The 16809-nt window shown below is 51.7% G+C and overlaps 2 protein-coding genes across 5 annotated transcripts; both read left to right on the forward strand.

Moving 5' to 3' along the window:
* The first annotated feature begins 1479 nt into the window (after positions 1-1479).
* ETV2 (ETS variant transcription factor 2) lies at positions 1480-4303 on the forward strand. Of its 4 annotated transcripts, XR_015549590.1 has the most exons (8): positions 1480-1787; positions 1918-2007; positions 2103-2219; positions 2487-2546; positions 2785-3264; positions 3467-3668; positions 3754-3866; positions 4084-4303. XR_015549590.1 is itself a non-coding variant. In XM_087422222.1 (7 exons), exons 2-7 carry the CDS (start codon positions 1938-1940, stop codon positions 4282-4284), a joined length of 1002 nt encoding a protein of 333 aa, XP_087278348.1. In that variant the 5' UTR covers positions 1489-1787; positions 1918-1937; the 3' UTR covers positions 4285-4303. The 4 variants fall into 4 exon arrangements, 3 of the variants coding, with proteins under 3 accessions (XP_087278349.1, XP_087278348.1, XP_087278347.1); XM_087422222.1 differs by lacking the exon at positions 3467-3668 and having other exon boundaries at positions 1489-1787; positions 2103-2180; XM_087422221.1 differs by lacking the exon at positions 3467-3668 and having other exon boundaries at positions 1491-1787.
* A 2624-nt stretch (positions 4304-6927) lies between these two features.
* On the forward strand, positions 6928-14937 carry COX6B1 (cytochrome c oxidase subunit 6B1). The gene is made up of 4 exons (XM_004439745.3): positions 6928-7083; positions 8511-8627; positions 10092-10192; positions 14593-14937. Exons 2-4 carry the CDS (start codon positions 8522-8524, stop codon positions 14644-14646), a joined length of 261 nt encoding a protein of 86 aa, XP_004439802.1. The 5' UTR covers positions 6928-7083; positions 8511-8521; the 3' UTR covers positions 14647-14937.
* The last annotated feature ends 1872 nt before the right edge of the window (positions 14938-16809 follow it).

Below are 16809 nucleotides of genomic sequence, written 5' to 3' on the forward strand. Positions count from 1 at the left end.
ACAGATGGACAGAGATGGAGGGGATGTAGCAAGCAGAAAGGGAGAGATGGGGCAGGAGGTAGACAGAGGAGAGATGAGAACTATGGATCAGAAGCAGTACAATGGGAAGGGACACGGGGGGAAAACCCAGAGAGAGAGATGGAGACAGACAAAGAAATTGGGAGGGAGGTGGGGAGGGGCTGAGACCTATCAGGAGAGACTGGGTGACAAGGCCTCCCTGGAGTCAGGCCTGGTGCAACAGAGACCCAGAGCCAGGGACACCAACCCAGGGCAGAGAGACATGGAGAGACAGACAGGAAAGAGGCCAGCTCCAGGGAGAGGAGGCCCCGGGCCTGGTAGGGCACAGCAGGTCAGGACTCCCTTCAGGCCCCTGGGTTAGATGGGTGGAGGGACTAGTGATGCCCCAGGGTTCTGTGGCTCCCAACGATGGGTCCAATCCCAGCACCAACACCCCACCCACTGCGTGTCACCCGGGGGGAGACTGTGGCTCTCCCTCTCGAGGCCCAGTTTCCCTTCTATAACATGGACACAAGAGCAGTGTCCACACCCCTATTCCTCCCACCCCCAGAATGGCAAGTGGTTAATGATCCAGCTGGGTGAGTATTGGAAAATGCCCATATTAAAGAGGTTATTTTTAATGGTAAATATTTGCTTATTAATATAGCAGGATGGGTACAAGCACAGGCTCTAAGCCAAGCTTCCTGGGTTTAGGGTTGCCAGATTTAAGAAATAACAAGATACCTAGTTAAATTTGAACTTCAGATAAACAACAAATAATTTTTTAGTATAAGTATGTCCCAAATATTGCATGTATGTATGTATATGTTGTATGTATACATGGGGGTTTTTTCTGAATCATTTGAAGCAAATTATATCACAACACTTCGCCCCTCAATATATCATAATACCATTATCTCTTCCAAGAAAATTAATTCTATATCTCATATTCAGTTTATACTCAAATTTCCCCATTTGTCCCAAACTATTATAGCATGGAAGGGTATGGACTCTGAGATGAAGAGAAGTGGGAGGAGGCCTGCCTCAATTTCCCCTTTCATAAAATGGGGCTAAGACCATGGCACAGTTGGTGGTATGCAATGAGCCTCAAGAAATGTTAGCTATTATTATTACTGTTGTTTATATTGTTGACGTTATTGTTATTATAATGGACACTCCTGGGGAGCAGCCTCAGAACGTCCTCCTCAAGGCCCTCCCCCCACCCTCCACCCCCCGCCCCCTTCCCCCCCCAAAGCGGGAGAACTCGACCTGGTCGGGGATCCCGGGTCGGCCTGCCCCCACCACATCCCCCGCAGTCCCCCTGCGGATCGTGACGTCGGCCGACCGGGGGTCTGGCCGGAAATCCCCCTTCCTGTTGCAGATAAGCCTGGCGCAGCCTAGCTGACCCCGGACCCTCCTCCCCCACCACCCCCCATGTCGCAGGATCAAGTCCCCAAGACGGAGAACTGTCCACCAAGCCCCCTGCCCCGCCCCCATCACTCCGTAAACACCCCTCTGTACCCCCGGTCTCGCCCAGCCCGCTGTTCCCCAAGCTCCTGTCCAAGTCCAAGCCACCCCTGCAGCAGGAACCTGCTACCGAGAGGCGGCGGCCATCCCGGGGTGGGGGCGCGGCTAGGCCCCGCCCCGGCCCCTGCAACTCGACCCCGGCTGCGACCCCCAGCTCTGACGTCTCGGAAAATTTCCCCCTGCCCAGGCCCCCGGGGGGGGGGGGGTGCATGGTATGAAATGGGGCTGAGACCCCCGGCTGGGGACAGAGGGACCCGCCAGAGGTGAGCTATGAACTGGGGACTGGAGGTCTGGGGGCCTGGACTCCTGGGTCTGAGGGAAGCAAGGGCTGGGGCCCAGACTTCAGGGTCCCTAAATGTCACCAGCTCACCCTTTGCCCTCCCCCCAACCCAGAACGTTCACAACGAGCATCCATGGACCTGTGGAACTGGGATGAAGCATCACCACAGGAAGTGCCCCGGGGGAGCAGGCTGTCGGGGCTGGGTAGGCTGCTGAGGCTGAGACAGTGGCGCGGGGAGGGCGCTCAGGTGGGGCCTCCGCTGACCCTGACCCGACCCTCACCTCCCGATTGCCTGCAGAAGGAGCGGAGCTGGGCTTCTATTTCCCTGAACCGGCGCTCCAAGGGGCCACGCTGACAGTGGAGACCTGCTGGAAAGGTGGCTGTGGGCTGGGACCTGTGAGAGCTGGGGAAGAAGGTGAGGGGCTGGGATCCCAGGTTTGAGGGAGGAAGGGGGCATGCCTGGACTCGTGGCGTTGAATGGGGACAGGGCTGCGGGCTTGAACTCTCGAGGTTGGAGGAGGAGGGGGCCCGGGTCCTGAGTCCTAGGTCTGAGTGAGTAGGAGCTGGGGGGAATAACTCTCAGTCCCAGGCAAATAAAAACTACTGGGTGAGCGGTTGAGGGGGGTCTCTAGTCATCGCTTACCCCCTTCCCTAAACTCAGTTACGTTCTTGTCGCTCGCAGGGCTCCCACAGCTGGACTGGGGCTCCGCATTACCGCACCCAGAAGCCCCATGGGGGGCGGGTGAGTGTGTGTGGAGAGGCGGGGGGACAGGAGGACTGGAGTATCCACCATAGCTAGAGGTTTGGACCCCTCAATCTCGAGGACGGGGGACGCCTGTGTCCTCAAGGTGGTATGGCCTAGATGCGGGAGCCCGGAGCCCCAGGTCCCAGGGGTGGGGCTCAGACTCCTAAAACCCCCAGGGGGGCCGGGGACCAGGACACCTGGGCTCCCCTCACTGGGGCTCCGTTCCTCCTCACAGAGCACGCCCCTCAGGCTCTTTCTTGGTCGGGAGATTGGACAGACCTGGCGCACACGGGCTCGGACCCTTGGAGCCGCGTCCCCCGGGCCGCGGGCCCCCCCCCTCCCGGCCTGGGCCCCACCCCTGTCGCTGGTTCGGAAGGGGCGGCGGGCCAAAACTGCAGCCCCCCGGCAGGAGGGGCCGGCTCGTGGTGGCGCGTCCAGGCCGCCGCCAGCTCCACCAGCTGGGACTGTTCTGTGGGCCCCGACGGCGCCGCCTCCTGGGGCCAGGGCCCCGGCGAGGAGCCGCGCGCCGACTACACCCTTTCGTGGGGCGGGCCTGCGGGCTCGGACCACACCACCTCCTGGGACTTGGGGCTGCACACGGATTGCACCACCGCTTCGAAGGGGTACCAGAGTTCACATCTCACCACTCCCTCCGAACCCAGCCAGCAGTCGGACCGCGCAACTTTGGCTTATTACCCCAAAACTAACCCCCGAGGTGAGAGGTCAGCGAGACTGTCCAAGAGAGCGAGGCCAGAGTCTAGTGAGGCGGGGCCTAGGCGCCTCAGGGGGCGGGACCCGGGAAGCTGGCGGGGAGGGGGCGGGGCTTAGATGCCTGAGCGCTGCAGAGAGGAGGAGGCGGTGGTCTTCACTACCGGGTCCAGAGGGAGGAGAGGACTAAGACTCTGGTGGTCTTCTAGGGAGTAAGAGACGAGGACCTAGGCTCCTGGATCAGGTGAAAGGAAAGAGATGGGGGTCTGGATGCCTGAGTCTCCAAGATGAGGCAGCCAAACTCCTCAATCTCCGGGATGAGGGTCCCGGATGCCTGGGTCCCTTATATGGAGGCATCTGGACTCCTGGGTCCCCACTAGGAAAGACCTGGACCTTCCTTGGACTTTCGAGGTGAGGGAGCCCGGAATCCTGGGTCATCGAAGCGACACGGTCTGGGGCCAGGAAGCCTGAGTGTTCACCTGCCTCCACCCCGTAGGTCCCATTCAGCTGTGGCAGTTCCTCCTGGAGCTGCTCCAAGACGGGGAGCGTAGCAGCTGCATCCGCTGGACGGGCAACAGCCGCGAGTTCCAGCTGTGCGACCCCAAAGAGGTGGGGCAGCTTCCCAGACCCGCAAAATCAGGCCCCAGTCTCCTCCGGTTCAACCTGGCCCCGCCCCCAGCCTCGCTCTCGTCTCAACCCGGCTCGGCGCGGCCTAAGGGGTGTCCAGACCAAACCTGAACCCTGTCCCCGCCCCGCCCCGCCCCGCCCCGCCATTGCCAGGGCCCGCCCCACCTCCCCCTCGGACTTAGCCCGGCCTCCGCCCTAGGTGGCGCGGCTGTGGGGCGAGCGCAAGAGGAAGCCGGGCATGAATTACGAGAAGCTGAGCCGAGGCCTGCGGTACTACTACCGCCGCGACATCGTGCGCAAGAGTGGGGGGCGCAAGTACACGTACCGCTTCGGTGGCCGCGTGCCCGGCCTAGCTTATCCCGACCGCCCGGGGGACGGACAGGGAGCAGCGACCCAATAAAAACATCCCGTCAAATCTCCGTGGCGCGTGCTGTCTGCATCCTTCCCACTGATACTGACTAGACCTGCTGGGGAGCCTGTGTGCACCATCACACCCACATCCCCCCGCCTGTGTGATCCCAAGACGCATTGTGACCAAGACAAACCCAGATCCTTAGGGGACCTGCTGTGTGCTCACTGTGTGATGGGACATGCAAAGGAATCAAACTCAGTCCCCACAGGGCCTACTGTGTGCCCGCCCTGTGCTGGGACTTGTAAAGGAATCAGATCCAATCACTAACTTGCGAGTTTACCTACTGTGTCCCCCTTGAAGAGAGAACTCAGTCTCCAAAAAGGGCTTACTGTGTGCCCTGCCAGTGCTAGGGACCATCAAAGAATTCGACCTAGTGCTTGTCCCCCAAAACCACCTATGATGGTTCCCCACTCCAAGCTGGGGACATAGAACTCAGACATAGACCCTGAGGAAAGCCTACCCCATTCTGGGTACCACTGAAACCCTAAAGATAGCCTACTGAGTGGACCTCCTGTGGGCGATGCTGGGGATTCAGCAGTGACCAAGAAAACTGGACCCTGCCTGCCCTTAGGAAGCTCACAGTCCAGTGGGGAGACAGACCCATCATCAGACAGGGACAGCCCAGAGAGGTCAGGTCTGGGATGGGGAAACTCCAGGGGGTTGAGGGAGCTCAAAACAAGAGACCTGACCTAGTCCTGGGCAGGGGTGGTCAGGGAAGGCTTCCTGGAGGAGTAAACAGCTGATCTGAGAAGTCAGGTAGGCAAAGAATGTTCCAGGCAAAAGAAACAGTATGAGCAAGGCCTGGAGGTAGATCTCACAGCACTGTTCAGTGAACTAAAATATCAGTGTGGTTGGAAAGGGGACCATGGGTCAGTTCACAAAGGATCTGTGCACCATGGTAAGGAGCCTGGACTTTGTCCAAAGGGCACAGAGGAGCCATGGAGGGGTTAAGCAGGGGAGGGATTTGGGCTTTAGGAAGATCTCATTGAAGGGGTTGAATGCAGGCATATAAACAAGTAGTTCCACAAATAATTACAATATTGATGAAGATAGAATGTGTAAGAGGCCCCTGACCCTGTTAAACCTGGACACAGCACCAACACAGTATGTGGGAAGCTTTGGAGGCCAGACCAAGAGGAGGGATAAAAACAGTTCTCTTGCACAGCTCCCTCTCCCAATCCTCAGAAGGCCCTTTATTCACACAAGAAATTCACTCATTCAACAAATATTTATGGAGCACCTCCTATGTGCCAGGCACTGTTCTAGGTGCTAGAGATACAAGGCTGAATAAGACAGACAAAAATCTCTCCTTTACAGTTTTCTATTACATTGGGGGAGACAAAAAAAGTAAACACAATAAAAGGAAGGACAGAGTATGTGAGAAGTAAGTGCTATGAAGAAATAAAGTGGGGAAGGGAGATAGACTGACAAGACGGCAATTTTAAATATTTGGTCTGAGAAGGACTCACCAAGAAGGTGACATTGGAGCAAGACCTGAAGGAGGTGAGGGAGGGAGCCAGCAGTGGGAAGAGTATTAGGCCAAGGGGACAGCAAGTGCAAAGGCCCTTAGGGGGAAGTCAGCCTGCATGTTTAAGGAACTGTGAGGAGGCCAGCGTGGCTGGAGCAGTGGCAGTAAGGAAAAGAGGGGTAGGAGATGAGGGTATAAAGGGGGCCAAACTGTTAGGTCGTTTGTAAGGACTTTGGCTTTAGACTAAACGAGTCAGCCCAGACACCAGGGGAAGGTTCTAGACCAAGGAAGGGAAGTGATCTGAGACATTAACAGGGTCCCTCTGGATGAGTGGACAGATTGTGGAGGGCAGCAGGGAAGCCAGGAGGCCAGGGAGTGGGCTACTGCAGTAGTCCAGGCTGGAGGTGCTGGTGGCTTGAACCAGATGTGGCAGAAGATTCTGGATATATTTTTTAAGGCAGAGCCAACAGGATTTCTTGATAGATCAGCTCTGGGGTGTGAGAGAAAGATAGGATTCAAGGACAACTGTGTGACCAGAAGGTTAGAGTCGCCATTTCCCGAGATGGACCAATTTCGGCCAGACCCTCCACAGAGCTAAGCTTTAACTCTTAACCCCTCCTCTCCGTGATGCAGGACTTTGGTTTCTGAGCCCTCAGCCGCCCAATTCTTTGCCCATTTGTGCCGTCTGAGGTTTGGGGAAAGATGGTAAGGAGCAGGGAGGTGGGGTCTGGGCAGTCCTCATAACAGAAGAAACGATCCTGGGAGAAAGACTGGTTCATTTTCAATCCCTTAAGAATTGACCCCGTAACAATCATAATGAGGATAGGGAGTTTTGTGTTTTGTTCAGAGATGCATCCCCAACCCTTATAGAAGTACCTGGCATAGGGTAAAGCGTTCAACAATAGTTCTTGCATGAATTTAGTTCTTCCGCTTGGATATTTTCCCCACCCCATTCTCCAGCCAGCCCCAGGACCCAGAACTCCGTCTCCAAATAACGACAGGAAAGCGACGAGAACCGGTAACCAGGAGGCGTCTCAAGCGCTACCTCGGAACCCTTAGAAGTGCCCCTCAAGCTCACGATTGGGCCGGGAGTGATGATGAACAGGCATTCAGCCCAATAGAAGGTCGGAGTTTGCAGGGATGGGCGTGGCCTGCATGGCTTCGGGGACCGCCTCCCCGTGGGCGCTCTAGCCGCGAGGAAGACTCCCCTGTGCTCCTCCTCTCGCGTTTCCGGCCGGTCTGAATTCCGCTTCCGGCCCGACGCTGGCGTCTTTGCTGAGGGTCACATTGAGCGGGGAGCTGGTTCAGGGGCGTCTTAGGTGAGTGTGGAGGGCTCGGGAACCCGCAGCCGCATTCTGGGGGACTGAGGAACTGGAGCCTAGCTTCCCCGAGAACGAGGTGGGGTTTCCGGGCGGCGGCGGCCGGCCTCCCGGGGCCCTGGGGTCCTGTTCTGTTAGTCACAGCCGACGATTATTTAGTTCTTCCTGAGTGCCAGGTAACATCCCAAGCGCCTTATATTAGTTCCTTTAATCCTCCGTCCAGCCCTGTGAGGTGGGGCCTGTGGTTATCCCCTTTTTGGCAGTGAGGCATCTGCGGCTGAGACATACTAAGCTGCTTAGCCGGCGACCAGGGTCTGAACTCGATAGTGTGGACGCGGTGCTCTTCATCACCGGGCGCAGGGGTGCTCCCCGCGGCCTGCCTGGGCCCAGCCCAGCTCCCTGGGGTCAGGCCACTCTTCCCCCTGGGACATCGGAGGGGCCGCAGCGTCCTCCCAGACCCACCCTCACTCCCAGGTAGCGGGTCGACATCTCGCCCAAAACCACTCGACCGCGTCTGTGTCCCAGCGGCCAGTGTTCTGCATCCCCGTCCCCACGTCCCCCGCCCCCCGAAAGACTCTTCTCTGGGTCCCCAGATCCCCACCACTAGTTTGGATCCCTTGAACTTAATTAACACTGGCCTGCTCACTTCTATGTAATCCCACGACTCCTCGAATTCTCTGGAATAGAGGCAGTTCCTCTCGGATTCCCTGGCAAAAACTGTGTCACCTCATAAGAGACCTTATAGCAGAAGTGTTTAACCCCGGGTCCACAGAATGGATGGAATTCAAGGGGTGCTAGTACTTGAATGGGGGAAAAATGACATCTGTGTTTTTACAAGTCTCTAGTTGAAATGTAGCGTTTCCTTCCGTTTGGAATGGAGGCAGCCACTTGAGTGGTATTAGCATCGTCTGTGACTTGGTCAGCAGTCAAAATCACAGGTCATCTTACATCACATTATGGTTGCAGATGTCACAAAGTATTGTTTTCACTCATGATTATTTCAAAATTATGGTAGTTAATCCTCAGCTACATATTAACTGGTTGTCTCTGTGATCCTATGCAATTTTTTAATGCACTTAAGCATTTTCTGAGAAAGGGTTCCTTAGACCCCTGAGGAGTTCATGGCACCAAAGAGATTAAGAACCTCCAAAGTGTAGGTATGTCACTGATTGAGTGTGGCCCCACCACTGGTATGCATATGACCTTGGGAAGTCACTTAGACACCCCGTCCCTTGTCTGTGAAACAGAGATAGTAATAGTCCCTGCCTTTTAGAGTGGCCGTAGGAGTAGAGTGTGTACAGCAGTGCCTGGCCTGGAGTAAGCACTCTGTGAACGTTAGCTAGTGTTATTTGGGGACAAATAAGGCCTGATTTTACCGCCAACCCTGCTGTGACTTCTACACTTAGTATCCACTCCTTTGCCTCCAGGAGTCAGCACCATGGCAGAAGACATTAAGACCAAAATCAAGAACTACCAGACTGCCCCTTTTGACAGCCGCTTCCCCAACCAGAACCAGACCAGGAACTGCTGGCAGAACTACCTGGGTAAGCAGAGCATGGGGGTGGGGGGGATGCAGACCTTCCCCTGGTCCCACACCTCAAGTCACTCACCTCTTGCCTCCTCCTAGGGGACCTATGCATCCCAGGCCTCTTCTCTTTTGTTCTGGACATCCCACCTTGCAGGGCCCATGCCCCTCATCACCAGCTGTATTCAAGATCTGGGCCAGGGTCACAAACTTTGATTCCTATGATGATTGTTTTTTGAAGATTTATTTGTGTGTGTGTAAAGTATAACACATACAAGAAATACATAAAATGTAATGTACAGCTAAATGAGTAATTCTAAAATGATTCCCCAGTGTAACTATAACCTGGATAGAAAACTATGTACTGCCAGCGCTCTGAGCTCCCCTGCCCGCTGCACGCCCTTTCGTGGACACAGCACCCGACTCTCCCCACACCCGACTGAGGGCGGTCACATTTTGGTTTTATCACCACTTTTAGGTTGCCACTTTGTGAGCATTATAGCTACTGTACATATTCTCTTGTGTTTGGGTTTCTTCATTTGACAGTTTTGCGGATTCGTCCATGCTGTGGCGTGTAGTGTGCTCATTTTCCTCGCTGTACAGTTTCTCAGTTTATTCATGGACACTTGCATCGTTTCCAGTTTGGGGCTCTTATGAATGCTGCTGCTGTAAACATCCTTATAAATGTAATTTGATGTCCCTGTGAATACTTTTCTCTCTAGGGCATGTGCCCGGGAGTGGAATACCTGGAGTAATTTTTTTTTTTTAGTTAATTGCCTACTTTTAAAAACCAGATTATTCCCCTCATGTCTTCCTCTCTAGGATGCCAGCATCTTGACATCAAGACCATCTTCCCCTTCCATTGCCCTGGTTCTGGACTTCCATAATCCCCACACATGCCCCTCATGTTGTCCCATCATTCCTGACCCCAGAATTTTATGTTGAGCAGTAGTTCTCTAGGGGTTGCAAAATCAATTTAGTGAAGTCTGTCTAGCCCTTTTTTTTTTTTTTTTTTTGTGAGGAAGATCAGCCCTGAGCTAACATCCATGCTAATCCTCCTCTTTTAGCTGAGGAAGACCGGCTCTGAGCTAACATCTATTGCCAATCCTCCTCCTTTTTTTCTTTTTTTTTTTTCCCCCGAAAGCCCCAGTAGATAGTTGTATGTCATAGTTGCACATCCTTCTAGCTGCTGTATGTGGGACGCGGCCTCAGCATGGCGGGAGAAGCGGTGCATCAGTGCGCGCCTGGGATCTGAACCCGGGCTGCCAGCAGAGGAGCGCGCGCATTTAACTGCTAAGCCACAGGGCCGGCCCTGTCTAGCCCTTTTTAGTACACGTGTAAGGGTACGCAGTCTTTGGAAAACTTGTTTTGTGCGTGTGTGTGTATATAACTGGTTGTGAAGTAAAAAGTATTTCTCTGAGTTTTGATCAAAACTGTGTTTCCAGCCCTTGGTCTGGGCTGACCCTGACCCCTTTCTTCACAGACTTCCACCGCTGCGAGAAGGCAATGACTGCTAAAGGGGGTGATGTCTCCGTGTGCGAATGGTATCGGCGTGTGTACAAGTCCCTCTGCCCCATATCCTGGGTACGTGCCTCCTGCTGGGCCCTTGGGACGCTGGGGTGGGGTCTTAGCAGAGAGGAGTGACTTGGTGGGAGCTCATCCGCGAGAGGCAGAGGGAGCACGGGGCATCACACTGTCCATGGGACTCGGCCTTTTCTTCCTGGAATTGCCTCCCTTTGGTCCTTCCACCAATAGTCTCGCCAGTCAGGGCTCTCAGCCCAGGTGACCAGGGCCATCCGCTTGCTAGATCCATCTTGCGCATGCACCCTACAAACACACACTCAGTGCCGCATCCCTGTCCCTGTGGAGCTCACCATCTTGTGCAATCCTGTCCCGCTTTTATTGTAAACATTTTCAAGTATGCATAAAAGTAAGATAATGCAGTGACTCCACATATACCCATTACCCAAATTGAATAGTTTCCAGATTTTTCCGCATTTGCTTCATCTGTCCCTTCTCTTCTTTCCTTCACTGAAGTATTCTGAAGCAAATCCCAGACAGGTCATTTCACCCCTGCCTACTTCAGTATGCAGCGCTAAAAAACACGGACACACTAAGGCAGTGCTTTTCGCCCTGATCTGGATTTATGTCTAACGGTACTCTGTTCTATCAAATCAAAGACCCCGTTGACTGCAGGAAACATTGAGAGATATTTGAATTTTTTAAAAAAATACTGGAAATGACTGTAACAAGCCTGCTAATTTCAGAGATGTTAAAAAGAAAAACCGTGTGTCCTAGAATCAGAATATGATCCTATTACAAAAGTAATAGTGTTCATTTAGAAAAATAAAACACGTGAGCAGTACAGTAAAATAAAAAGTAGAAGCCCTCCTGTGCTCCCCAGTCCGCCTCCCCTGCGGTAACTGCTATTAGCTGATTCCCTTTTCCTCTGTAAATTTATATACATAAGCCTGGGGCACTTGTTCTCTATGGACGGTTCATACTCTCTTCTGTCCTGTGACTTGCTCTGACTTCGTGTGTCTTGGAGCCGTTTTTTATGAAATGCATATAGATCTGTGTATTTGTTTTAATGTCTTAGAGGTGTTTTTATTTAACTGGTCCCCTTTTGATAGAGATTATGTTCTAATTTTTCAGTATTTTAAACATGGTGATGTACATCTTTGGGGCTTGTTTCTTGAAAACAAATTTTTTTTTTTTTTTTTTTTGTGAGGAAGATCAGCCCTGAGCTAACATCCACGCTAATCCTCCTCTTTTTGCTGAGGAAGACCGGCACTGAGCTAACATCTATTGCCAATCCTCCTCCTTTTTTTTTTTCCCCAAAGCCCCAGTAGATAGTTGTATGTGATAGTTGTACATCCTTCTAGTTGCTGTATGTGGGACGCGGCCTCAGCATGGCTGGAGAAGCGGTGTGTTGGTGCACGCCCGGGATCCGAACCTGGGCCGCCAGCAGTGGAACGCGCGCACTCAACCGCTAAGCCACGGGGCCGGCCCGAAAACAAACTGTCTTAACGGCCCTCTGCCACAGCTCACTTGGTTTACCTCCTACCTCACGGTCCACACTGTCTCAAGTGTCTTTGATGACCCTGTGCCCTCCCAGATTTCTCTTTGTCCCTGGGTGATCTTGGGTAACATGATGCTGTGATCCCATAACATCCCCCCTCCAGACTCAGGGCCTGCACTGGGTGCGTGCTGGATGGGGTCCCGGTGTGGCCCCCACCCCAGTCTCCAGGGCCTGGGCCTGCCCTTACCTGGGAGCATCGGACTGTGTGGTTCCTCCCCTCGGGCGCCTGTTGTGTCTGCCCCGTGAGGGCTGGCTGTAAATGCGCTCTGCAGAGGCCCCTTTATACCCAGCAGCCCTGGCTCATTTATTCCAGAAACTTGGTGAAGTAAAAATAAGTGTTTTCTTATTGCTGCTGTTTGTTTTTGTTTTTTATAAGCAATACAACCACTTCACGGAGACTTGAAGAAATAGAGGAAGGGGCAAAAAAAAGTTCCTCCTCCTCCTGACCTTGCAGATAGTATTGTAGCATCTTCCCGGTGTTTCCTGTGTATTTTTTTAATCAGTCTCTAATCCCAGTATGTGTATTTTGGGAGGGGTGGGGTGGGAGTCTAGCATTTTTCATATATGAACATTTAAAACATTTTTTCCAACCATTTTTTATTTTCTGGTTTAAAAAAATCTAGTTTCTCCATGGAAAATAGCATTGGCTTTTTGTAGAATCTTCAGAAGGTGAGATTTATATAATGTAGAAAGTGAAAGCTCCCTAGTCCTCCCCTTTGGGTCCTAAAGTTAACTTTCCTTAGTAATTTAGTGTAAATCTTCCGCCTCCTTTTCTGTGTGCTACTGTATGTGTATGTGTAGGTGTGCGTTTATATACTTTTTTAAATATAGATATGGGTCATATTCTGGATACTGTTTTGACTTTGCTTTTTTACTTACGTGCATTGTGTAGCTTCTTTCATGTCAGTCCAGTCTGCTCGATTATTGGGTAGCCATTGTCTTTAATCGGTAAGAAATGCTCCCCCTTTAGCTGGACTCAGTCTTTTTCCACTATTCTAAATGATACTTCAGTGTACAATTCCATTGCAAGAAATGTTTTCCCCTCTATTGGAATGGTTTCCTGCATTTCCTTTCCATGGACTGGGATTATGGGGCAAAGAGTAATTTGCCAAAGGAGCAGACCAGCCTGATCCTTTAATTTAAAAAGAGAGGGAGGGGAGTTAAACCCGGTGACTGAGAAATTCACATATAGAGAACTCTGGGCTGTAGACGGCACAAGTCCAGTATGAGGCAATCCAGACGAACCCCAGACACAAAAAGATGTTCATCCCCACTCAGGTCATCAGAGAAACGCAGCTCAAGGCAACAGAGAAATGCTAGTTTTCACCTTGCAGTCTGGCACAAGAATTACACTGTTCCTGGCTCTGGGAACAGTGCTGCTAAGTGTTGGTAGTTCTGAAAATTGGTCCAGTCACTTTTGAGGTCAATTTGGCAGGATCTTTCTTTCTTTCTTTCTTTCTTTTTTTTTTTTGTGAGGGAGATCAGCCCTGAGCTAACATCCGTGCTAATCCTCCTCTTTTTGCTGAGGGAGACCGGCTCTGAGCTAACATCTATTGCCAATCCTCCTCCTGTTTTTCCCCAAAGCCCCAGTAGATAGTTGTATGTCATAGCTGCACATCCTTCTAGTTGCTGTATGTGGGACACGGCCTCAGCATGGCTAGAGAAGCGTTGTGTCGGTGTGCGCCCGGGATCCGAACCCAGGCTGCCAGTAGCGGAGTGCGCGCACTTAACCACTAAGCCACGGTCCGGCCCCGGCAGGATCTTTCAAAATGAAAAATAATCATACCCTACATGTGGCAGTTCCACATGTAGACATCCTACAACAATGTGCACTCACAAGGATGCCCACCCCAGAGCTGTGTATAATGGGAACATTCAGAACAGCCCAGGTTAGATCAGTGATGGCGCGTTTGTCTTGATCTACGTGACAGAACACAGGGAGAGCTCTCAGACTTGTGCAAAAAGCAAGTTGCAGGACAATCTGTAGTATGGCCTAATTTAAGTACAGAGTATCTGTGATGTGTATATGTGTGTAAATAAGATAGGCAAGTACATGGCACTTGCTGTGGGCCAGCTACTTTGTAAGCACTTGATATCATATAAGGGCAAACAAGCTAAAAACTGGGATGAGGTAGGTACTATGGTTAGTATCCTCATTTTACAGAGTTGGAAACTGAGGCCATGAAAGGCTGAGTAATTTGCCCGAGGTCACAGAGCTGGGAAGTGGTAGAGCAGGGACTCAGGATCAGTCTTCCCTATCCATGCTTTTATCCGCTGCCTCTAATACAGAGCATGTAAATGTAAGGGGGGTGTATAAAAACGAGTATGCTTCTGACTGCCTGTAGGAGGGTCCACAGGTTGCAGAGTGTTACTTCTGGGGAGTGTTAACAGTTTGCTCTGGGCCTTCCTAGCATTTTGTGTGTATGCATACATCGGTGATCAGCAGTAGGATCGCACTCTATATTCTGTTGGGCACCTCTTTGCACTTGACTGTGTCTTGGAGATCCACACGTGCCGGAGCAGAGATCAGCCTCTTTTTTCCACAGCTGCCTAGTATTCCTTTTTTCCTCTCTTCTGACAAACATCACTAGGTGTTGACTCTGGGGTTCCTGAAGTGGGGCACAGCCACACTCTTGAAGCTCTGTACAGTCACACATCTCCTCCCCTGTGCCCTACCCCCTCAGTGGGTCACCTCATGTCAGCTCATTCAAGACAGTACGTCCTGTCTTTCCAGCTCATTGCTGGTTCCCAGCTCCGGGAACGGTGCCACTACTGGCCTGTCGCAGGTACTGGGGTTACTATTGACTGACTGAACGGGTGGGCAAGGTGAGGAAGACAAAAGACGTCTGTTCACCTTGTTTCCCCACAGAGAAAGGGAGTAACACTTGCTGCCTTTCCACAGGTGCAAGCCTGGGACGACCGCCGGGAAGAAGGCACCTTTCCTGGGAAGATCTGAACTGGCTCCACTCCATTTCTCCTCTGTCCTCTGTGCTTCTCCCAGGGTGGTGAAGGGGGACCTGGCTACGTGGTGATCCCCACCCTGGGATCCTGAATCATGGCTTAATAATAAATACTCGTTGGAAAAGTATAAGACTGTGAGTGTGTAAAATATGTGTATGATTGGGCAAGAGGCTGGCGTGGAATTAGTACCTTGACCAGTAAAAGGGGCTTCAGGGTGATTATTTTTGCTATTTTGTTTTACTTTTTTGTTAACTTTTATTTTATTAAACTTTCACCACCTCCTGTGTACCAGACAATTGAGTGAGTGATTATACGAAAGAGCCTCAAGCCCCTGTGTATGCTGAAACTTGTCTGTATGTTCCCCTTTATGATTTGTACAATTTTTTTAACTTTTTTGTAATATTTTTTTTTTTTTTTTGGTGAGGAAGATTGGCCCTGAGCTAACATCTGTTGCCAATCCTCCTCTTTTTGCTTGAGGAAGATTGTCTCTGAGCTAACATCTGTGCCAATCTTTCTCTATTTTGTATGTGGGATGTGGGACGCCGCCACAGCATGGCTTGATGAGGGGTGTGTGGGTCTGCACCTGGTATCCAAACCCACAAACCCTGGGCCACTGAAGCAGAGCACACTACACCACCAGGCTGGCTCCTACTTTTTTGTCATGTGTGAACCATATGAAAATAATATAATAAAAACTCATATCACCTAGCTTCACCAGTTATCAACAAAGGACCAATCAGTTTCACCTCTAACTACTTCCCTCCCCATCTAGGAAATTTTAAAGCAAATCCTACAGATCATATTTCATCCAGAAATAAGTAAGTATATGTATCTCTTAGAGATACAGATTTTAAACATAATCACATGGCCATTATTACGTCTAAGAAATTAACAATAAATTGTTAATATCATCTAATACACAGTCTTCTACACAATGTGAAATTTCTCCCTTTGTCCTGGGCCGCCTCTATCATGTTGATCATGGTGACGATTGGAAGTCATTTAAGTAGGCAGAATTAAGAAATGTTCTTTCTCGATCCCCCCGAGGAATTGCCACACAATAACAGTCCAAAATATCATTCACCAAACTTGTCAGCAGGGAACTCCTGAGACAGCGTGACCAGAGAGCACCATGTCGGGCCGAGTTGGTGTTTCCTCAAGACTGCTCAAATGGTTGTGCAACAGACATCTGAAGCATATTCAGATGAGCAGAGGTGATTCTTATATTGAGGAAAAATGGCCCAAGGGAGGGATCTTCGGAAATGGCTGCCTGTGTGGAGGAGGGGCTGTAAACAGAAGGCCCCAGGGCATGCACAGGGGTGCTGACGGACTGACTGCAGGCGCTTATGGCCTGTGTAGGAAATAGGAACTTAAACATGCTGAAAATTTCAGATGGAACAGAAAATCCAGTGAAAAGTCAAGGACGTCCCCAGACCCCAGTCACCCAGTTCTGCCCAGAGGCTGCCACCGTTAGCAGTTTCCCATGTATTCCTCCAGAGATAGCCGTACATCTGGAAGCACTTATAAATACGTATGTTTCATGTATTTGATTTGATAGATTTGCTAGGGCTCTCCTCTCCTCTCTGATCCACCACTGCTTGTGTGCTCGCACAGCTCCTGCTGCACTGGCCTCTTCAGTGTGACAGAAACTGAGCAGATGAGCCGCGTCAGTGCAGGCCGGCTCCAACCTCAAGGCCTTCGCACTCGCTGTTTGCCCTTCCTAGAGCGCCCTTCCGCCAGACATCTCCACCGCTCTCCCTCCTGCGTTGAGGTCTTCCTCAAATATAACAGGGCGGCCTTCCCTGACCCCTCGACCTCCCGTTTCAGCTCCCACACTCACTTTGCAGCCCTTCACTCTTTTGTTTTTTTGTGTGTGTGTGTGAGGAAGATCAGCCCTGAGCTAACATCCGTGCTAATCCTCCTCTTTTTGCTGAGGAAGACTGGCTCTGAGCTAACATCTATTGCCAATCCTCCTCCTTTTTTTTTTCCCCCCCAAAGCCCCAGTAGATAGTTGCATGTCATAGCTGCACATCCTTCTAGTTGCTGTATGTGGGACGCGGCCTCAGCATGGCCAGAGAAGCGGTGCGTCGGTGCGCGCCCGGGATCCAAACCCGGGCTGCCAGCAGCGGAGTGCGTGCACTTAACCACTACGCCACGG

The sequence above is a fragment of the Ceratotherium simum genome, chromosome 33 (assembly GCF_057802395.1).
Source record: "Ceratotherium simum simum isolate JZ-2026a chromosome 33, ASM5780239v1, whole genome shotgun sequence".
In the NCBI taxonomy this organism is placed as follows: domain Eukaryota; kingdom Metazoa; phylum Chordata; class Mammalia; order Perissodactyla; family Rhinocerotidae; genus Ceratotherium; species Ceratotherium simum.

Coding starts and splice junctions, on each gene's coding strand:
- COX6B1 (XM_004439745.3), top strand. CDS start 8,522: ATGGCAGAAGACATTAAGACCAAAATCAAGAACTACCAGACTGCCCCT. Junction 8,628..10,091: donor CTGCTGGCAGAACTACCTGG/GTAAGCAGAGCA, acceptor CTTTCTTCACAG/ACTTCCACCGCTGCGAGAAG. Junction 10,193..14,592: donor CCCTCTGCCCCATATCCTGG/GTACGTGCCTCC, acceptor GCCTTTCCACAG/GTGCAAGCCTGGGACGACCG.
- ETV2 (XM_087422221.1), top strand. CDS start 1,938: ATGGACCTGTGGAACTGGGATGAAGCATCACCACAGGAAGTGCCCCGG. Junction 3,265..3,753: donor CCCCAAAACTAACCCCCGAG/GTGAGAGGTCAG, acceptor TCCACCCCGTAG/GTCCCATTCAGCTGTGGCAG. Junction 3,867..4,083: donor AGCTGTGCGACCCCAAAGAG/GTGGGGCAGCTT, acceptor CCTCCGCCCTAG/GTGGCGCGGCTGTGGGGCGA.